At 38.7% G+C, this 22,374-nt stretch overlaps 1 protein-coding gene across 1 annotated transcript; it reads right to left on the bottom strand.

Moving 5' to 3' along the window:
- Positions 1-5,905: 5,905 nt before the first annotated feature.
- TRIM69 (tripartite motif containing 69) lies at positions 5,906-21,799 on the bottom strand. The gene is made up of 6 exons (XM_069597347.1): positions 21,329-21,799; positions 20,419-20,514; positions 17,543-17,776; positions 16,755-16,777; positions 16,548-16,672; positions 5,906-6,502 (listed from the first exon to the last, which is right to left on the bottom strand). The coding sequence occupies exons 1-6, from the start codon at positions 21,653-21,655 to the stop codon at positions 5,961-5,963; spliced, it is 1,347 nt and encodes a 448-aa protein (XP_069453448.1). The 5' UTR covers positions 21,656-21,799; the 3' UTR covers positions 5,906-5,960.
- Positions 21,800-22,374: the final 575 nt, after the last annotated feature.

Here is a 22,374-nt window from a genome sequence, read left to right as displayed (position 1 = left end):
TGCTGTGTCATTATTTTGAAACAAAACCCATTTTATCTCTTTTAAATAAATGTTTCAGTTGGAGTCTCTAAAAGAGAAGAATTCTTAAACAAAAATATCATCATCACATTTTAAAAAGGACTTCCCTGGTGGTCCAGTGGTTAGGATTCCACAGCTGCCATTGCAGGCCTAAAAAAGGCAAAAAACGAAAACCCAAAAACCTTTTTTAAAAAACTTGTTTAATATACTAAGGAATCACCGGTGTTCAAGTTATGTTATTCTTTGGTATTCCCCCACATCAGTTTTGATAAGCTACATTGTTCCTGCATGGGGTCAATTTATTCTAAAATTTAAATATTGATATAAAGTTGAGCACTGCCTGTGAAATTCAATGAACAAAGAAGCCAGGCGGATTACAGTTCATAGGATCACAGAGAGTCACACATGACTGAGTGAGCATGCAATAAAAACTTCTATGATGCTTTGTAATGTCAGGCTCTGTAGCAGTGGTTCCATTTTCATTTGTGATACTAGTTACTTGTGCCTTCTTTTCATTTCTTAGTCTTACTAGAAGTTTGTAGTTCTTGTTAGCCTTTTCAAAGGACAAACTTGTGACATTTTTGATACTTTCATATGTCTCATTTGTATATCATTAATTCCTGCCCTTATAATTTCCTTCTACTTTTCTTGGCTTTAAATTGCTATTCTTTTTCTAATTTCTTGAAAGAGATGACTTTTTTCATACTTTGTTTTGCTAGTATGCATATATAAGATTATCGATTTCCTTTAAACTGCCAGTTTTTCAGATGTTGTTTTTTGTTATCATTCAATTAAAACTATTTTCAGACTTTGAATAGGATTTTTTTTTATCCATGGGTTATTTAAAATACTAAAAATTTCCAAGTTCATGTGACTGTTTAGTTATCTTGTTATTGATACCTAGTTTAAATGACTTAAGATCAAAGAATATAACTGGTGTGATTATAATCCTTTTAAATTTGTTGAAACTTTCCTTCTGACTGAAATATATGGTCAGAGTCCTGTGTGTGTTTACAAAGAATGTCCTGCAGCTGTTGGATGTTCTCAGGTGTTGGGTACAGTGTTCTATCTAACCTATGTTCATTGAGTCAAATTTGTTAATCATATTGTCTGATTCTTCTATCAATTACTGAGAGAGGCATGTTAAAATCTCCCAAGTTATTTGCAGATTTATTAATATACTGTTAATTTTTGCCTTATACGTTGCAATTATGTTTTCAGGTGCATGCACATGTATGCTTGTTACTTTCTAGCTGATTGACTAATTAAACACTTAAATATAAAAGGCAAAACTTTATAATATGTAGAATAAAACACAGGAGACTATCTCTGACCTGTGAGAAGAATTTTTTAAAAATGAGACGAAAGTATTAAGCTGTACGAGAAAGTATTTGCAGTGTAGACAACCAACAGGATTGGTATCCAGAACATATAAGTAATCTTATGAATCAGTGAGAGACAATCTTATGCAAAAATTGGGCAAACATTTGTATAGGCATTTCACAGAAGAGGAAACTTAATGGATAGTAAACTTTCCAAAAGATGCTCAACCACAGTGGTAATTAGGGAAATGCAAGCTAAAACTATGAGATAACCTTATGTATCCACCTTACATATGTACCCTCCTACTAATAACAATGACAAGAGAAAGTGAAAGTCGCTCAGCCGTGTCCAACTCTTTGCGACCCACGGTTCTCCAGGCCAGAATACTGGAGTCGGTAGCCTTTCCCTTTTCCAGGGGATCTTCCCAACCAAGTGATGGAACCCAAGTCTCCCACATTATACACGGATTCTTTACCAGCTGAGCCACAAGAGAAGCCCTAGATTAATGGGGATTCCCACTGCTAGTGATGGTGTAAATTGGCACAATTTGACCAACTGTTGAACATTACTTACTTGAAGATGTGCATGTGCTGTATGCTGCTGCTTGTTAGGTATAAACCTAGACAAATTCTTGCTCCCATTTACTGGTACACATATCCAATAATGTGTATGCCAGCACTGTTGCTAATAAGGATAGCAACAGAGATCATTTAAAAAATGAAACAACTAAAAACAACTACTTACTTATTAACAGTAGTTTGGATTATTTAAATTGTTTAATTTTCATACACTGGAATACAACAAAAGTTTGAATTTTAAAAAGCTATGGAAGTCATGCAGCATGATTCCATTTATTTAAAGTTCAAAGAACAGGCATAATGAAACTATACTTTCTAGGGATACATACATGGAAAAACTAAACATACATGTATAATGGGAAAACTAAACAATACATTTGTTGAAAAAAATGTATTTATGAATTATTTACAAACAGGAAAAAACAGACACAAAACATAGAATAGTGATTAACTCAGGGCTGGGAGAGATACACAGGGGCCTTCAAAGGTTTTCAATACAGTTGTATTTCCAAAGCTAGATAGTGAATTAATGAGTGGGATTTTTTTGTATTATTCTCTAAACTGTCCATTGCATTACATATACTCTTCGGAATGGATTTTACAAGGCATTTTCCTTTTGAGGTTCTCACCTCAGTGAATCCCAACACACTGACTGGTGCCTCTTTATCCTCTACTTCATTTTTTGGTTATTATCGGCCTCATCTCCTGTGGCATGAGAGAAAACAGTATATAAGATAGCCCTAGTCATGCTTCTTAGTGAAAACTATTCTGAGTCTGGGCTTCCCAGGTGGCACTAGTGGTAAAACCCACCTGCCAATGCAGGAGATATAAGATACGCAGATTTGATCCTTGGATCAGGAAGATCCTCTGGAGGAGGAAATGACAACCACTCCAGTATTCTTGCCTGGGTAATCCCATGGACAGAGCAGCCTGGCAGGTTATAGTCCATGGGGTCAGAAAAGAGTTGGACACAACTGAAATGATTTAGCATGCATGCATTCAGAGTCTGTTTCCAACAGGGAAGTCTTATATTGGTGTTTTATAATTCATACTCCTTAAAAAATTCCTACTTTTAATTGTAATCTGAGTTCTCAGTAACTGGGTTGTTCAAATTATTCAATATAGAACAACCAGTTATCTGGGGAAACTGTGGGAAAATTTGTGTCATCTATGTTCAGACAAACACTGGAAAGCTGAAGTAGCATATCTGAAAAAGTGTTAAAGGTTGGTTCCTGCAGATAGTGGAAGATATGTGTGCACCTGCGACCTGTTGTAATTCCCCTGGTGATCTGAATAAAACACTCACAATTTTCTTTCCCTTTTATAAAAACACTTTATTGTGTATAATCTACTTCCCATAAAAGTTGCCCATTATGTTTGCAGCTCACTTATTCATAGCATGGGCTTCCCTGATGGCTCAGCAGGTAAAGAGTCTGCCTGTAATGCAGGTGGAGAGTATATGGGCGCTTATCATACAAGCATGCGATTTTTCTCTATGTTTAAAGTTTTTTTTTTTTAAGATTTAAAAAAGAGAAATCACGTTCCTTTAGTTCAGTGCTTCTCTGCCCTGGACACATTAGAATCTGCCTGTGGGTTTGCTGCCGGGGTCAGGAAGATTCCCTGGAAAAGGAAATGGCTACCCACTTCAGTATTCTTGCCTGGAGAATTCAGAGAAGCCCAGCAGGCTACAGTCCATGGGGTTGTAAAGAGTCAGACATGACTAAGCGATTAACACTATTTATAGTATATTTGTGTGGCTATGCAACCATTTCCAAAAAACATTGATTTTTTTAAATTAATTTATTTATTTTTTTAAATTTTAAAATCTTTAATTCTTACATGTGCTCCCAAGCATGAACCCCCCTCCCACCTCCCTCCCCATAACATCTCTCTGGGTCATCCCCATGCACCAGCCCCAAGCATGCTGTATCCTGCGTCAGACATAGACTGGCGATTCAATTCTTACATGATAGTATACATGTTAGAATGCCATTCTCCCAAATCATCCCACCCTCTCCCTCTTTTCCAAGTCTAGATTAGAATTTACATTCATTCCTCCTTATCTTTCATTTTGTCCAACTTAATCACATCTTTTCCTTTGAATTTTCTCCTCCTCTACTGGTGAATATTGACCTCCCCTTTCTCTGAACTCTGTAGCACTTGTCTGTCCCAAAGGACAGACTTTACATGTCAGTTATCTAAAACATTGCCTGTATATGACTTAACTAGACCCTCATCTTTCCCCCAGATTCTTTGTCATATTACTTGAGGGTTTTTTTTAACCATAGTGCCTAAAATCCCACCATTAGAAATATTTACTTATTTATATGGACTATATATTAGCTAGTAAGTAGTATTGTGTTGATGTTAAGTTTTCTGAATTTGATAATTTAGTGCTGTGATTATGTAAGAGAATATCTTAGTTCTTAGAAGATACTTGCTGACGTATTTAGGAATAAGAATCCTAATGCCTGCAACTTATTCTAAAGTAGTTCAGCAAAAATGACATTAGTAATAATTATAGACACACACAAAATCACATGGGGTGGATGTCAGGAAGAGAGACTAAGAAAATATGGCAAAATGTTAATGATTGGTAATGTAGGTGGAGAGTATATGGGCGTTTATCATACAAGTATGCAATTTTTCTCTAAGTTTATAGTTTTGTGGGGTTTTTTTAAGATTTAAAAAAGAGAAATCATGTTCCTTTAGTTCAGTGGTTCTCTGCCCTGGACACATTAGTAAGCTTTTAGAAACTACAAATGCCTCGGCCCCAACTGCTAGAGATTCTTATTTAATTGGTCTTAAATGGGGTCGCGGCACCTGAATTTCTTTTAAGTCCTCCTAGGTGAACCTTTTTTTTTTCTTTTTATACTTTTATATCCTTCAAAACATCCAGCAAGGTTCCAGGTACAGAATAGGTCTTTATTACATTCCAGTTTAAATGAATTCATTTTTTTTTTTAATTTCTTAAATGAAGCCTTAACATGTCATGGCTGTTTGCCCAAATCAGCAGTTACAAATGCATGTATATTGTGTATTCCAACACTACATAAATATTACCTGTAGTGTAGGTATCCTTCCACTATGACAGATAGGATAGGGGGCTTTTACCTTGCCAAAAGAGCTGTGCTGATTGTAATTTTAGAGGGCCATGCTGCAGATCCTAAGCACTGCTCCCTTGCCCTCCATCCCTCCCCAAAAAACTGTCAAATATAGAGAATGAAGCCAGGTGGGAGTTCTGTGGAAAGGAGACAGGGATGGTTCCTCAAGGGTACTGCTGAGGTTAGTAATGCTTAGAAAGAAGCAACAAGCTAGAGAATTAATATATTGGAGAGTACAAGATGAAATACACTGCTGTTTAAATTATAGGCAAGAATGTTTACAAGGACATAGTCAAAAGTAAATGGATATACTTAAATATATTTGAATACAGAAAAACAAATGCTCCACAGGTAGGTAAAGCAAGAAAAAGAGACTGAGAAAGAGTCAGAGTTTAGCTGGACTAAAAAAGTATCTTGAGAGAATTCAAGACCAGATTATAAACAAGCCCAGTCCATCTTATTTTTTAAATCTCACGAACAGTTTTCTTTTAATTAAAATAACAGTTTCCAGGAAATAAATGTCTTATAAAATGTACATAAGAGCATAATTAAATAGGAAGAAGAGTGCACGTCTAAAAATAATCTGTTAAAAGTCATTATGTTGGAGAATAAGGACTGCATGATAGAATTTCTGATCATGTTAGAGAAGGGTTCCTGATCATCACAAACTCAGGTTGCATTTTGCTCTGGTGAAAAAGGATGATGAGCATGCTCATGAAAGTGGCTCCTGTGTCATAGTAGACCCCAGAGAATTAGAATAACATCTCGAAAAGCTCCAATGAAATCCATTTAGAATACTGAGAATGGAATTCAATTTGTGAATCCTCTTTTCATTTTCCAGAGTTCCCCATACATTGGGAAGAGAAACCAGTGAGACTGGTAAACTGTTTCAGTACCTCTTTAATAACTCTCTGAATTTACACAATAGTATGACAGATTACTGTGGATGTAAGATATGCAATGGTTCTTTATTCTCTCCACCATCATTAAGGCAAGGGCAGAAGTAGGGGTAAAGTTTCTCCATGAACGTGCTACTGAAGGTATAAATGTGGGTCATAGTTTTAGCATTGTAGAAGGACACTTGTCCTCCCTCATAATCTAGATATATGCCCACCTTGTTGAGGCTGTTAGTCAGTTTCAGACTGCAAGAAGGAAAATCCAGAGCCTTTAGATCAGTTTGGTTCCTTAGTCTTAAAAGCCAGAATCCTTGCTCAGGAGTTAGAGGACAGCTGCCCTTCCGAAGGATGGATTCTCTGACAACTCCAACTGTCCATTTTGTCTTCTTTGCTACTTCCACTTCCCAGTACCACTTTCCAGATGTGAAGCCTTGTGAGCCCAGCACAGCCACGCTTGAGTCAAACCTCTCTGGATCATCAGGCATTACCTGTTTAATGTCACCATGCCACACACTCGTTCGGTTTTTGGAGAGCACTAGATTTGGGTGAGCAGTTTTAGGGTCCAGAGTTAATGGAGATAGGCCTAGTAAGAAAATAAGAGAAAGCAGGGCATGGGGAAAAAGGGATAAATGCAGGTTCCCATAAACAGTATTTATGTGCTTTCTCTCCCCGTGCCGTATATGCTTAGATGGGCAGGTAATCTTATATACTCTCTCTATATATATTGTTTTGCTAGCCATGTGGCTACATTCTAGACATTTTTTATATTTGTGGTAAAAAATCAGATTTTACTCTGAAGCAATTTATACTCCAATAAAAACTACAGGTAAAATAAATCTGTACTAACACATATAAGAAAATACAAATGCTGAAAGGATAAAGATTCGGCAAGTGTGCCCAAAAAAGATTTCTAAAGCAGTAAGTATTTTAGTTTGATGTAACATGTATGAGGTGTATCAGGATGCTTTGGGTAAACAATGGCAAAAACAGAATGGGTTAAAAACAGTAGCTTGCATGATAGAGAAGATAAGGACTTGCCAGTTAGGAGCAGGTGAGACTGAACTAACTGATACAGAATTTAGAGGAAAATGGTGGTAAGTTTGCATTTGGTTTAATAGACACTGGAGCTTTTGAGGTCTAGAATGGTTAATGCCACTGGTGAGCCAACTGTGATTCACAAACTGTACAATTGCCAGGCTGGGACAGGATGGTAGAGAAATTAAGAGTAAGTTCTTGGAAACTGTCATAGAAATCTGACAGAATAATTTTATGTCAATCAATTTAGTTTAAAAACTGGGCTTGCACTTTGCAATTTTCTAACTCCATTTTTTCAGATAACATTTATATTCTGCAAACATCCGTTTTTTTAAGACTGGTCCTTCATCACAGGTAATTTGACAAGTGGTTTAGACAGATCAATGGACAGCAGTATAAAAAGGGAATTTCTAAATGAAGAGAGGTTGGAAGCCTGTGAGCAAGAAGGCGACACAAATTCTAAATGTGAGATAATGGAGCCTTGGCACAAAATTTGATAAAGGAGACACAAAACCTGTTCAAGTCATGGACAAGGGGACAAATGTGCATTTGCATTCGTAACACATTTGTTGTTGATGGATTTATTTGTCCTGGAAGCAAGAACTATCCACCCTCTCTCTCTCTTCTCAGAAAAGCTTGAGTCTTTTCCATCATCTCAGAGACTTTTTCTTTCTAACAAAGAGACTGAGGAATCCTGAAGATTTTCCATGTAGGCCAAGTCTTCTCACTCTCACAGATCGATCCTCATTCATGTAGGGTTGTTATTTTTCCGGATGTGAGCACTATAATTTCTTTGGAGGTATCATAAAGAATTCCTGCTAACCTTTTTAGAACCCCAGTCTGCTCTCATCACCAAGCCTCTGACATCTCCAGCTAGCTCAGCCTGCCCTCGCTTTGAGGAGTCCTAGGAGTCCGCTTTGCATACCAGCTTTTCTTCTTATGCCATATTCAATCCAACAGTAAATTCTTTCTGTCAGCTCCACCTTCAGAATATATTCTGAGCCTACTCAGAATATATAGACATAACTTCCACAAATACCAGTGTCTTGGAACTACTGTAGTAGCTTTTTAATTGTTCTGTTTCCACTCTTGCCTATCTGCAGCCTATTCTGCCAATAAGAAGAATGAGATCATCTAGTTCTCCACTCAAAATACTCTTATGCTTCCCATCATCCAGGGTAAAATCCAGAGTCCTTACTGAAGAGACAAGACCTGCATGACTTACCCACTTCTCTGACCTCATCTCCCACCACTTGCCACCTCCCTCCCCCCATTCAGTGTGGTCCAGCCACCCTTGCCTTTTGGCTGTTCTTTGAACATTCTAAGTTCATTCCTACTTCAGGGTCTGTACGCTTTCTATTCCTATTTCTATTCTGGACACTCTTTGCCCACATTGTTTACTCCTTAATATCATTCAGACCTTTATTCATGCAAGTGCAATAGAATGTTATTGATAGAATCTAGCTAGGTATAGAAGTGTTTACTGTAAAATTCTTCTAACTTTTCAGTATGTTTAGAAATGTCTACAGTAAAACACAGGGAAAACCTGCTCAAAGAGATTTTCTCTAGGCATTCTATCTAAAGTAACATGTTCATCCATCTGTCATGGTTTATACTCTTATCCTGCTTTCTTTTCTCACATAAATAATTATCTGTTGAGTGTATCATGCTTTGTTTTCTTCACAATAGTTATCAGTATGTGAAATTACTTAATTGTCTCTTCCACTAGAGTGTAATCTCTGGAAAGGCAGGGACTTTGTTTTGTTTCCTCATCTATCTTCAAAATTTGAAACTATTCCTAGGTATTCAAGTAACTATTTTTTAAACAATTAAATAAACTGCAATTAGAGTTCCATATGAATCTTTGACACCAACTAATTTCACCATGCCTTGTATTCCTGTTATCCTTCGCATAAACACACAGATTGTAGATCTCTCTAATGATTTAATGTCTACTGTACTTTTATCCTCATTATTCTGTTCTTTACTTCCTCTGCGTTCACCCCCAACCATTTCCACCCTGCCCTTTGGATCTACTTCCCCATTTAACTCTCGCACATCTTCAGTTTACAGAATTCTCTTATCACCTCCTTAATTTAACATACTCCAGACTGATTCTTCCAAAAAAAAGAAGGTAACTGAATAACAGCTTCCAGAAGTTCAAGAGACTATTCATTTTCTAAAATCAGATGCTGAAGATCAGGTAGCCACCACCACCACTTCCAGACCTGTGCTCTATTCCTCAATCTCATGTTAAAAAATCGTTCTTTGTTTCAGGCTCTTGTCATTCCTTTTCACATTTCCCTCTGTCTCTGTTTAATACCATCACCTACAAACTTTTCCTGGCTACACCCCCGCATTTCGGGCTGGCCTCACTTCCCGCATCGGGTCCAGCCCACCATCCCGGGGCTCTGCTGTCCTCTGGGCATAGCTGCCCGTCGCTTCTTCCATGGCTTCGACTTCACTGCTCATGACTTTTGAACTCTTATTACATCTAAGCCGCCCATATCAGTGCCTATGTTCTGGAGCTTGTAGTCGCCAGGAACTGTTCATTCTCTAAAATCTTCAATTCAGGTATGCCAGACTCTTATTTTTTGAGCTTTCTCACTCCCATCTCTCCCTACAACCATTACTTGACTTCATTAACATCTCTAGTCTCCTATTTCTCTTTATTATCCTAATCTCTTTGCTTCCTGGCTTAAAATTCTTCCCTAAACAGTTTAGCATTGATAGCTTCGTTGCCAATAACCTCAACACTTTCGTCCTCTCATGTTTCTTGTTTCTGCAGCATCTGCCATGCAACTCTCCAAGCTTGGATCTATTCAGCTATTCAAATTCACATCCTAATTCCTCACCATTGCAGGATGAAAATCACAGAATTATGCATGCAGATACTGCTACAAATTCATTATTTCTACTCTATGCTTGGCCATCAGCACTGCCCCAAACTCTTATATTTCCCAAATCAAACCTTCTCCACTTCCTCACAACAGCAATTTCAAACCTTCAACTCCTCCTCAAATCACTGTTCCACCACTTTGCTCCTCACTTCCAGGCAGAAGGCTTCATCTCCTCTTTCACAGAGAAACTGCAGTACATTTTATAAATGAATAGATGAATGAAGAGATGAACCCCCCAATTCTTCCTACTCATACTGCAAACCTTATCTCACAAAATTATTTGCTTCTACTGTCTTTATCTCCTCTCCAGTTTTGGAGAAAGCTGTGTAAAGTCAGTACCTCTCTCTTCTGTAGCTCTCACTCTTTCCGACATTCACCAATTATTCCCTTTCTTATGCTACTGATTCTGCCCTTCTGCAGGCTGCTTCCCTTCAGTATGTTTTTAGAAGTCCACTTTTGTCTTTGCTTCTACATATACATCTTCCCTTCTTATTGAAACCTCTCAAATGAGTGATCTATTCACTTCATTACTGCCTCATTCCAAATTGTTCCTGAACCCTATACAATATGTAATAATTTATACTCATTCCACTCTTTTGAAATCACCCCTATCAAAGCCACCAATTTTTTTAATTTATTTTAATTGGAGGTTAATTACTCTACAATATTGTATTGGTTTTGCCATACCTCAACATGTATCCACCACAGGTATACACATGTTCCCCATCCTGAACCCCCCTCCCTCCTCCCTCCCCGTACCATCCCTCTGGGTCGTCCCAGTGCACCAGCCCCAAGCATTGTATCATGCATTGAACCTGGGCTGGCGACTCGTTTCATATATGATATTACACATGTTTCAAAGCCACCAATTGTTAAAAGCATCTCTTTTCCAGTTATTTTCTAAATTGATCTTTGCGTTTGGTATGAGTGACCATTCCCTTCTCCTTGACACTCTCTTTGCCTTAGATTCCATGGGGACTTTATTTCCTGTTTTTTCTTTTTTCTCTTTCCAGATAATTCCTCAGTCCCTTCTGAGGCTTAATTGACCTTCATCTGTTGTTATTCTCTATCACACGTTCTCTCCTTGACTGTATGTTCTCATTCTCCTTAGGCAATCTCATTTATATCAATAGCTCAGCTACCCCCACTCAATATTATTTGTTCCAGCTCTGGCCTCTCTCCTAAGCTCTAGTTAGAATAATTATCCATTTGAATATATTCATTTAATTGTTCTATAAGTCAACACAACATGGCCAAAATTGAACTCATCAGCCCCCTCCAAAATCTGCATCCCCTGTATTTCCATCCTTGACATCACCTTTCTCTATGCCTTACCACTAATTACTGTCCTATATATTTAACCTCTCAGAATTCTGTCTCTGGAATCTATTCTTTATGTTCCATTACCATGCCTCTGGCTTACATCTTAATAATTTTTCACCTAGAAGGTTGCTGCAGACTCTAACTTGGTCTTCGAGACTCTCCTGGGGAGCGGAAACTGTGTCTTTTATTTCTGTATCCTTGGAGCCCAGCTTAATGCTCAGCATGTAGTAGGCCTCTCTGAGTATGTCAAATGAGTGAACTTTGGTGATATTTTATTGATACACACAAAACTAAAGAAAATATATTAAAATATGTTAAGATAAAAACAATTCCCTGCACTGAAATACACGGATGGCCATATTGTCCATGGGTGCTTTCTCACTACAGTGGCATAGGTAAATAGTTTGACAAGACCAAACAACCCCCAAAACCAAAAGTATTTACTATCTAACTCTTTACAGAAAAAGTATGAGCCCCTGAATTAAAGCAATAGCCTCATTTATAAGGCAGGAAAGAAGAAAATAAGAATCTGCAGAATAAGAATAAGCAAAGGCCTAGAAATAAGAAGTATAAAGTATATTTTACCAAGGTTTGACCATAGTTACATTATTATTAAAATAGCCATATATTAAATAAATCCCATTTGATTTTCTTAAATGTAAAATTATACCAAAAGTAAGGAAAAAGTCAGTTTGTGCTTTAAATGATGCTAGAAGTGAAGTTTGGGGGCAAAGAGTACAAGAAGAAAAACGCTGTGATCTTGAAACAGCTAGAGTTTTCAGGGTAGAGTAAGAGAGGAGGGAGCTGCATAGAGACATCAAAACGTCTACAAAGGGTTTCCCTCAAGGTTGTGACTGAGTGTCGCCACACGACTACAGTGAAACTCATTAAATCTAGAGAGGGAATCTCCAGAAAGCAGAGCTCACGCAAGACTGGGAATAGTTTTCAATCCTGCCAGTCAGAATGGAAAAAATGTTTTAATATGCGGAACATCAGACAGAGTACTCAGAAGGGTGATATCTTGGAAAATTGGCAGAGTTAGCCCCAGATTAAAGGCTTCTCTTGAAACACACTAACAAAGCTTAAAGGCTCAACAAAGCTTAAAGTGTCGAAAGGAGCAAAGTTATTTCAAATAACTTCGCTAAATGCCAGTTAAATCAATAGAGCTTAAAGGATTACACCAAAATTAGCAAATAGCAATGTAAAACAGATCATGTTTGACAGCCAGAAGAGACAGATTGCATAGCTGCCCATTCCTTCAGTGTGAGCTGCACATGGTGAGTTGCTTCCACAGTATACAGTATGGAAACGAGAGAGGAAATAACTTACACTAACTCAGCCAGGTGATGAAAGCCAACATCAACAGTCACAGACTATGCTGACAGAATCTATGCTTGATATGATGAAAATGACAGTTTAATTCCATGGTCTTCCTCGCAGTAACTCACAGCCCTAGCATTATAGTGAGAAAAACATCAGACAAATTGCACTAACGTGGCATCCTACAACATACAGAACCAGCAGTCCTCAAAAATGTCAAAATCTTCAAAAAACAAGGAAAGCCTGAGAAATTGTCACAGCCAAGAAGAGCTTAAAGAAACATGACAGCTCAGTGTAATGTTGCACCTTCGATGGGATCGTGGAATGGGAAAATAACATTAAATAAAAACTAAGGAAATACACTCCGGGAGTTGGTGATGGACAGGGGGCCCTGGTGTGCTGCAATTCATGGGGTCGCAAAGAGTCGGACACAGCCGAGCAACTGAACTGAACTGAACTGAAGGAAATTCAAATGAACTATTGATTTTAGCTACTAGTAATGCATTTGTAATGGTTCATTAATTGTAAATAATGTATCACACTAAATATAATATAAACTGGGGGTGAGGTATATGAAAACTCTCTACTATATTTTCAATTCTTCTGTAAATCTAAAAGTATTCTAAAAAATAAAGTTTTTTAAGAAGAAAAAACTATATCAGCCATGCAAAGTGGCAGGAAAATATAACCCACAGTCAGGAGATAACACACACAGTAAAAACATGTTAGAAATTACAACAGTGGTGGTATTAGCAGACAGAGACATTAAAACAGACATTATAAATATCTCTCATTAGCCTGAGAATGTAGATGAACAATGAACATGTTAAAGAGAGAAACTGATGATATAAAAAGATGCAACTTTTTGAAGAAGTGTAACTGAAATGAAAAACATCCTAAACAGGATTAACAGAAGATTAGACAGTGCAGATGAAAAGATGAGAGAACTTGAATAGCAATAGCAACTGTGTTTCAAAATGAAACACAGAAAAAAGGCTTAAAAAATGCTGAACATCAATGAGAAGTGAGACAATTTTAGGTGGTCTAATGGACTGTGAAGAAGGCTGAGCGCCAAAGAATTGATGCTTTTGAACTGTGGTGTTGGAGAAGACTCTTGAGAGTCCCTTGGACTGCAAGGAGATCCAACCAGTCCATTCTGAAGGAGATCAGCCCTGGGATTTCTTTGGAAGGAATGATGCTAAAGCTGAAACTCCAGTACTTTGGCTACCTCATGTGAAGAGTTGACTCACTAGAAAAGACTCTGATGCTGGGAGGGATTGGGGGCAGGAGGAGAAGGGGACGACAGAGGATGAGACGGCTGGATGGCATCACCGACTCAATGGACATGAGTCTGAGTGAACTCTGGGAGTTGGTTATGGACAGGGAGGCCTGGCGTGCTGCAATTCATGGGGTCGCAAAGAGTCGGACACGACTGAGCAACTGAACTGAATTGAACTGAACTGAATGTGATTGAAGGCAGAAGAAGAAGAGGGTGACAGAAGATGAGACGGTTGGATGGCATTACCGAGGCAGTGGACTTGGGCAAACTCCAGGAGATGGTGAGGGACAGGGAAGCCTGGTGTGCTGCAGCCCATGGGGTTGTGAAGAGTCGGACACAACTTGGTGACTGAACAACACCAACATGTGTACAGTCAGAGTTCCAGAAGTAGAGAAGAAAAGATGGAGAGGTACAAAGTGCTAGAAAATAATAGCCAACATTTTTCCAAACTTGATGAAAATTATAAACCCATGGATCCAAGAAAACACACCGAGACCCAGCATAATCAACTTGGTGGGAAAAAAGTGACAAAAAACTAAATCTTACAAGTAACCCATGAGAAAAAAAGATAGTACATACAGAGAAATGATATAAAAATGATAATAAATATCTTATCAGAAACTGTACAGGTGAGAAAACAATGGAGTGGCTTTTCTAAAGCAGTAGAGTCTATCAACCCACAAGTCTATATGAGGAAAAATATTTTCTTTAAATAAGGTAAAATAAAACTGTGGTGGTATCCAAACATTGTCATGGTAAAACTCAACGTGTTGTAAAAGATTAAAAAGACATAAAAATGGAGCCTGATATTAAGAGAAACAAAAGGAGTCTTCTAGACCAGCATGGATATTACTCCATGCTGGATGAACCAGAGGCAGGAAAAAAAAAGGCTGAAGGCAAAGTGCAAGAAAGGAAAGTGGGAAAGTAAAGGCAATGAAGGGTTTAGCCTGGTAGACCCTTAAAAACACTCGAAAAATGCCACATGGAATAGACATTGGTTTCAGAGTCCACCAAATGAAAACTTTATTTCCGTGTTTTAACTTGGCTTTTTTCAATTTAAATCCAGCATAACTTCTCAAATTTGTTTTGGGAGCCTGAACAAAATATTTTCTTTGATGGATTTAAAACAACCAGAAAGATAGATATTATCAAACTTTGGCAAGGATTTGAAGAAACTGGGACTCTCATCCATTGGAGGTGGGAATTAAAATGATTCCACCATTTAAGGGGAAAAAATGTGATAGTTTCTTATAGTTAAGCATATACTTAACACACAACCCAGCAATCCCATCATTAGATATTTACACTGAAAAAATTAAAGCGTGGACGTCCCTGGTGGTCCAGGGATTAAGAATCCAACTGCCAATTCAGGGGACACAGGTTCAATCCCTCGTCCAGGAAGATTCCACATGCTGTGGAACAACTAAGCCCGTGCACCGCGACCACTGAGCCCAGGGGCTGCAACTGCCGAAGCGCATGTGCCCTAGAGCCCGAGCTCTGCACCGAGAGAAGCCCCTGCTCACCAAAGCTAGAGGCAGCCCAGGTGCAGCGACAAAGACCCAGCGCAGCCAGTGACTCAGTTAAATGGAAATTAAATTTAAAAAAGAAAGCAAAAAGATTTATAAACGAATATTCAGTCAAGTTTCTTCATACTAGCCATAAACTAGAAACTATCCAAATGTCCATCAATTGGTGAATGAATAAGCAAATTGTGATGCATCCATAAAATACAGCGACTGATACATGCAGCAACATAGGTGATCTCAAAAAGCATTTTGCTAAAGGAAAAAAGCCAAAAGGAAAAGAGCACATAATATATGCATGAGATTTTAGAAAAGACGAAGTGAAATAAAGTAGATCAGTGATTATCAGCAACTGAGGATAGAAGAAAAAGATTGTCCACAAAGGGTTATGCAGGAACTTTTGGGGATGACAGAAATTTTCTGTATCTTGATTTTGGAGATGTTAACATAAGTGTGTACATTTGTCAGACTCATCAAATTGTACATTAAAATTAGCAAATTTTCTTCTATGTTAATTATACCTCAGTAAAGCTGATTTTTCCCATTGTCGGCTACCTGGAAAAATTAGCAGGGGTAGATGTGTGATTTTCATTAAATCAGTAATTACAAATAATAATGAGTCTATAAGTCACTTTATTTAGAGCTCTATTTCTGTAACTATTTTTATTTAGAATGTCGTTTTATGTTCTTGAAATGTTGTTTGTGTTCTTTTGTCCTATCCTGTCCAGTTTTTTTTTTTTAGTATCTGCAGGATGACAAAAACTTAGTCACAGTTATTGAAATAATTGGTTTTCTTTTGAAGCACTGAAGATCTGTAAACAATCTCCTAAGATGATATACTCTGTGTTATGAACATTAACCACAAGAGGAACTGTACTCATACATATGATGAATATGTATAGTAACTTCCACCTTCAGGGCAGAGATGCCTCAGAGACTTACATAACTATTTTAGAAAAATATTAAAATATTGGTTGCTACATTTGATAGAACAGTCAAGCAAAATCATAGGCTGAGAAGTTAGTTCTGACACCAGACTCTATTCACAAGTATAAGATCCTGCATTCTTAGATAACAGTAAAAGAAATTCAGTCATACCAACTAGCCTTTTGGCTAAACTTCACCCCTCCCTCCATCTAGACTCAAACGTACTGTTAGGGCCACAGAAGAGGTCCTGAGGATGAAACATTAAATTGGGAGCCCCAGGAACTCCTGGGGCTCCTACCCGAGGCTCCTACCCACTGATACCTGGAGAGAGGGTGGGCTGCATGTCCCTCCACATCATGTACTGGATGGGCCCTTTAAACACGCCTGGGCTCAGCTTTCTGGAGACAAGCTCCTTGGGCGTCAGCACTCTCATTCCTTGCTCCAAGCTGCAGGGGATGTAAACTGTTTATTCTTAGACATCCTCCAGGGACTGAAGGCAGGCTATTAATACCACAAGGAAACACTTACCTATCCAAGAGAGGTATGATGTCCTAGAAGAGGAAAGGAGAAATGAAAAGGTTAGATGCATGTTCATCAGCTCAGAAATTTGTTTGGTGTTACTGGCCACCATCAGAAAATGATGGTCAAAACTGCAGTCCTGTGCAGATGGCCCCCATCCCATTGCCACCAACTCCTCTCATCCTCCAAATGCCTTTTCTGATCTTCATCCTTCATCTACCCCAGAACAAACTGGCTTACTTTCCTCTGATTTTCTAGAGTTTCTTGTTAAAGGAAACAAAAAAATTAAGGTTAAGCTGTCTTTACCTATACTGCCACTTAGTCTCAGGAGAACAACACAATAGATATTCCCACCCCAAGTCCACTTTCTTTACAATGGCTAAATTAAGCTTCTGAGTCCTAAGGTAGTAACCAATGCCACTTTAGAGGTGAAGCGTCAGGTAGCAAAGATTGGCAAACAGCTTTTCAAACAGGTCAATTTACGATTACTGAGAGCCAGTAAAAGATACAGTTTAGGTGGCAACATTATTTTTGAGAAATAAAGCTTCAGAGTTCTTTATGGGGAAATATTAAAACATTGCTTTTAATGGCATCTTACTATCTTCTTTACTAGGCATATGAAAACTTTCAATTGAGTCTAAGGCAAAAGGAACCTTCTGCTTTTCTCCCAGGGAATCTTAAAATCACTACAGCAGAATTTTTTACCCTCCTGGAAGGGAAAATCTGCTTGTACATTCTTTCCAACCCTCTCTTCCCCCCTCTGTTGTACCCATAGTCATGTCGGTGTGGAGTCTCACTTTGAGAAAGTCGAAGGGGTTCTGCTGCTCCATCCGTGCCTGGATGCTCACCAACATCTCCTTGGCTAGGAGACACTGTTCCTGAATGTGGCTCAGATTCAGCTCCATCTCCTCATTCAAGGCTTTCCCCTCTTCTCGGAGCTCACTTAAAAGGTCCTTTTCTTTGCTGTGCAGGAACTGATGCAGCTTTAGAAACTCCAGGGAGATGTGTTGCTGCAGATGTAGCTTGTTTTCCTGGAAACCTCCATGATCATCACCATGGTAATTACTGAGACTAGCATTTAGGGATGGGGGCCCACACCACCAGCACTCCCACAACTTGGGAAATACCATAACAGGAAAACGCATGCAAACACTGCATATCAACATCCAACTGTACTAAAAGGAGGCCTTTGGGAAACTTACTCTGTCTTTCCCAGCTAGTTTAATAGTTAGGGTTGGAATAGTCAAAAGTCATGTCTAGGTTCCTGTTGCAAAACTGAGGTGGTAACCAATGCCATCTTAAATAAGACTGTGGGGTTAATCGAACACTTTTAAATGAACAATAATACCCTTTTATCCACAAGTACAAACCAGTATCTACCAAGTGATGCTGTTAGACTGGGTCCAGAGGAGGCTGGAAGAACTGCCCTTTTTCAAGAAATCAGAACGGAGGAGGCACCATTCCTGCTGCCAGGACAATACAAAAGAAGCCAGAGATGGGTGATGTCTGCAACACTTGAAATCGGTAACCGTTACACTGGCAGCTCTTTCCCTAGGTGACTTCAGCTTCCTCATGGGCAAGCCATCTGACATCCTGGCTTCTCAGTTCCTCATCATCATTTCTAGTGATTTTTACCTATATCTACTCATTCTTTTAGTCACATTGAGGGTTTTATCTTCCTCGGCAATTGTACCATCCCCAGAATTACTTTTATGTTTGCTTACCCAGGTTCCACTGTTGCAGCAGTTATTGGATTTCATAGAATCCTCCTATTCATTGACCCCTCCGTTTCTGTTCTTCAACTTCTCTGTCTTCATGTCCCCTCTTATCCAGCTTATAGTCTATGGTCAAGCACTGTAATTGTACTCTTTAAAATAGTCTTAACTCTCACTGTCCTCTAGGTCAGACATTTCCATTTTTCCTGTTACCTATTTCACCGCTATTTCTCAGTCTCATTTGTTAGTTGTGTCTCTAACCAAGCTTTGAATATTAAATTACTTGATACTCTGTCCTAGGCTCTTTCCCTTTCTCATTCTACACTCTCGTTCTCGGTAATAGCCTCTGCTCTCACAACTTTGAAGTGCAGTCTGTACGCTGACCTCTTATTTTCAGCCTAGACCAGCTTCTCAACTCCAGGTCCATACATCCGGTTGTCCATTTGATATCACCACTCGCCTCTCACATCTAATCGGTCACCACATGCAGGCAGTTTTTCTTTCCAAAGCATATGTTAAAGCCGTTTATTTCTTTCGGTCTCTACTGCCATTTTAGTCCAAGCCATCATCGTTCTCTGGGACCACCTCAGTAGTCTTCTTCTAACCGTTATCCTTCTTATTGCCTTTCTCCAGTCCACACTCCACACAGCCACCAGACTGATGCTTTCAAAATGAGATGAGACTGTCCTGTTTAAACCCTTTAATGACTTCTCAATTATGCACAGAATAAAATTCAAAGTTCATGACATTATCTACAAGGGCCTACATGATTGGGCCTTATCTGCCTTTTTGGTCTCAACTCGCCTACCAAGATCCATCTTAATTGGCCTTCTTTCTGTTTAACATAGTAACTAGCTTCCTGTCTCAAGAACTTTTCTATAACGCTCTTTCCTCTTCATAGAACATTCTACAGGCCATTTCCTTCATATTCCCCTCACCCAGTTCACTTGGCTAAAGATAATACTTATCCTTTCAATTCTCAATTTTTAATAAGAAATTTTTAATTTCAATTTTTAGTAAGTGACCTCTTCAGTCTAGATTAGGCTCTCCATTTATATACTCTAATATACTGTATATTTATAATCATTTATAGTAATTATCACAGTGATGTTTCATTATTGGTGGGATTATTTAATTAACATCTGTCTCCCACCATAGTTGGAATACAATATCTAGCATAATGCTGCACCACTCAAATATTTGTTGAATGAATGAGTGTTGACTGTAATAGCTGAACTAAGAACTCTTACAACAGGAACACGATTCTCTTGAGACATCTTTATTTCCATCTAGCCTTCTTCTTTCCCTCATTATATTTGTTTCTTCTTCCAGATGCCAAATGCCAGAGAAGACTCTCCTCTGTAGGATAATTAATGAAGAAACAGAACTCCCAAATTATTCCCCCAGCCTAGGAACTGATTTGCCAAGTCCGTAACCATTAATGTTGCCCTAGAGCTCCTGTGAAGTTGAAAGTATAAGCAGTAGTTTTATTTAGTTTGGGAGAAGCTAAGAAGGATTAGATCACAGAGAAAAGCCAGCAGTCTAAGAGACCTTGGTTCAGAGAGGCCTGGTTTTAAGCCCAAAGGAAAGAAAGTTATTTCTTTGAACATCACAATCTTTAGTGGATTTTTTAAAAATGAATTCCTTACTTTACGATAGATAATAGGAAAGATCAGACAGATCACAGCCCCAGAGCAATCACCTAGGGACTGCACCATGAAAAGGATCAGCTTATCTAGGGGAAAGGTCAGTCTGCTCTCTCTGTTGATCAGCTATTGGGAACCTACTCCACTGCCGTATTTCTTTCCACTCTACAGTGTCTGTTTTCTACTTCTAAGGCCAGATGCCATTTAGCATGTTGTTGTATATGTAAAGGTACCTTTCCACCCACATAGCTGAAGTTACAAGGAGGGTACAAGTCCAGTTCTGTCTCATGACCCCTCTACCCTGCTCCTCACCTTGTGAGCAGCGATAGCATCCTTCTGCATATTCTTCAGGGACAGAAGCTCCTTCCGGGCTGCCTCCAGTTGACCCTGATGGATGGTAAGCTCCTCCTGGGGATACCATAAAGAATTAACCCATGCTAATTGGGAGATGAAGGGCCATGAAGAACATCTACCCCAAAGCCCCAGGGTGTCAGGGGGAAAGAAAGCAAGCTCCCACTACAAAAGTTTCCTTTTCCCTTATATCATAATTCCTGTCTCTTCCAAAAATTGTGAAGAAAATTACAAACTGCAGAAAAACTAAGTTTTATCTTCTTCTTAGCTAACTACGGGGCTTTGAGGAAGATAACAGAACTCTGTACACTTTCTACTATATTTACACTGTTCTTGCTATCTCTACTTTTACTTACATTGTTCTCAGAACACTCGTTTCTTCCTTCTACCCATCCAAATTCAAATAATTGCCCCCCCTTCAAGCTTTCTTTCACCATGCCTCCCCTGACTATTTCAGTTTTCTCTAATCTCTGAAACAAATGTGACAAAAATTTAGCTCTCAACAGTAGACTGTCTTATATTCCTTCTCTTGTTTTGTTCACTTTAAACTTGACTGCATTTCAAGACTTCAGTAACAAAAGCATTATTTTACATGTCCATGTTCTGTACAGTGCCTAGTAGAATGCTGTCAAGGCAAGGTTCAGGTAAATGTTTGATTGATTGAGGAAGTAGGCCAGAGCTCCTTTACTGCTTCCCTATAATTGACAACTACAGAGAAAGAACTTTGCAAGATACGTTGTATTTTTTGAGCACTCTGAGCTTTCTAATAATCACTTGAATGAGGGGTGGTATTGAAAGAAGAAGTCCAACAGTTTTTCCCAGCCTTCCTAAGGAATTGCTCAAGACTGTTCAAGACCCAGGGCTCACCCACCGTGAAGAAACGGACAGCATCAGAGATCTGCAGGAATTCTTTAGACTGCCCTACAGACAATCGAGCATCTTTGCATTGAAAGCATATTAGTCTCCCATCTGGCTTACTGAACAGTTTCAGGTTCTCTCCATGCTCTGGGCACCGTGGATGGCCCTTGAGCAGGGGTAGCTTCTTAATCTTCTCTACCAGCTTCTCCAGTACAAGATTAAAAGTACAGTTGCTGTATTGACATAACATCTTACACTCAGGACAGAATGTTTCATTTGCTTGCTGCTTCCAAAACTTTTGGATACAAGATTGGCAGAAGTTGTGGCCACAGCTTAGCATTAGTGGATCACAAAACCAGTCATTACACAATGGGCAGTGTAATTCCGTAGTAATATCTTGTATCTGCACTTTGGAGGATATTTGGGTGATCACATCATTCACTTCAGCGTAGCTGTCTGAGTCAGTTTTGGAGGAGAGGTTGGAAGATACCTTTGAAAAAGAACAGCTAAAATGAGTTTCTCTTTCTTGTTGCCCACTTCAGGGTAGTGGGCTCTGTTCCTAAAGGAGCTGAGAACTGGTGCAGCCAGAGGAAAAGCACTATCGTCTCTTCTCTGAAAGTGATCAGTAAACTCAGTGTTCTCTAACATCAGAGCTCATTCTACTCCCAGAATTATTAGACTTAATAGAGAACCAAGGCAGAAGACGAAAGAGCACCCAATCAAAAAATGTATTTCATTGTATATCACTTCTTCCACTCCCTTTCTCCTTATATCAGTTGAAAGTTTTACTTTAAACATCTGTTCTATTAGTTATTACCTTTCATTTTGTTTTCTAGAAGTCATGTGCAAAGAATTGGAAGATCAGTCAGATTCCTCAGTCAATGCCATAATGTCATCAACCATAATATCATCCAGGCCCTTCACCCTTCCTTTTTAAAAAACACACTCCAGAAAGAACATTTTACAGAAAATGTAGAATCATAAGGGTACAGATCAATGACTTCTCACAAAATGAACATATCTGTGTAATCATAACCCTGATCAAGAAACAAAACATTT

This window comes from Ovis canadensis, chromosome 7 (genome assembly GCF_042477335.2).
Source record: "Ovis canadensis isolate MfBH-ARS-UI-01 breed Bighorn chromosome 7, ARS-UI_OviCan_v2, whole genome shotgun sequence".
Taxonomy (NCBI): domain Eukaryota; kingdom Metazoa; phylum Chordata; class Mammalia; order Artiodactyla; family Bovidae; genus Ovis; species Ovis canadensis.
The sequence above is the reverse complement of the archived record's forward strand: the minus strand, read 5'-3'. Positions and strand labels throughout refer to the sequence as shown.

Excerpts from the sequence above, each read along its gene's own strand:
- TRIM69 (XM_069597347.1), bottom strand. The coding sequence starts at position 21,655 with ATGCTAAGCTGTGGCCACAACTTCTGCCAATCTTGTATCCAAAAGTTT. Across the intron at positions 17,777-20,418 it reads ATGCTATCGCTGCTCACAAG|GAAAACAAGCTACATCTGCA; the intron begins GTGAGGAGCAGG and ends GGAGGTTTCCAG. Across the intron at positions 16,673-16,754 it reads ATCATACCTCTCTTGGATAG|CTTGGAGCAAGGAATGAGAG; the intron begins GTAAGTGTTTCC and ends CATCCCCTGCAG.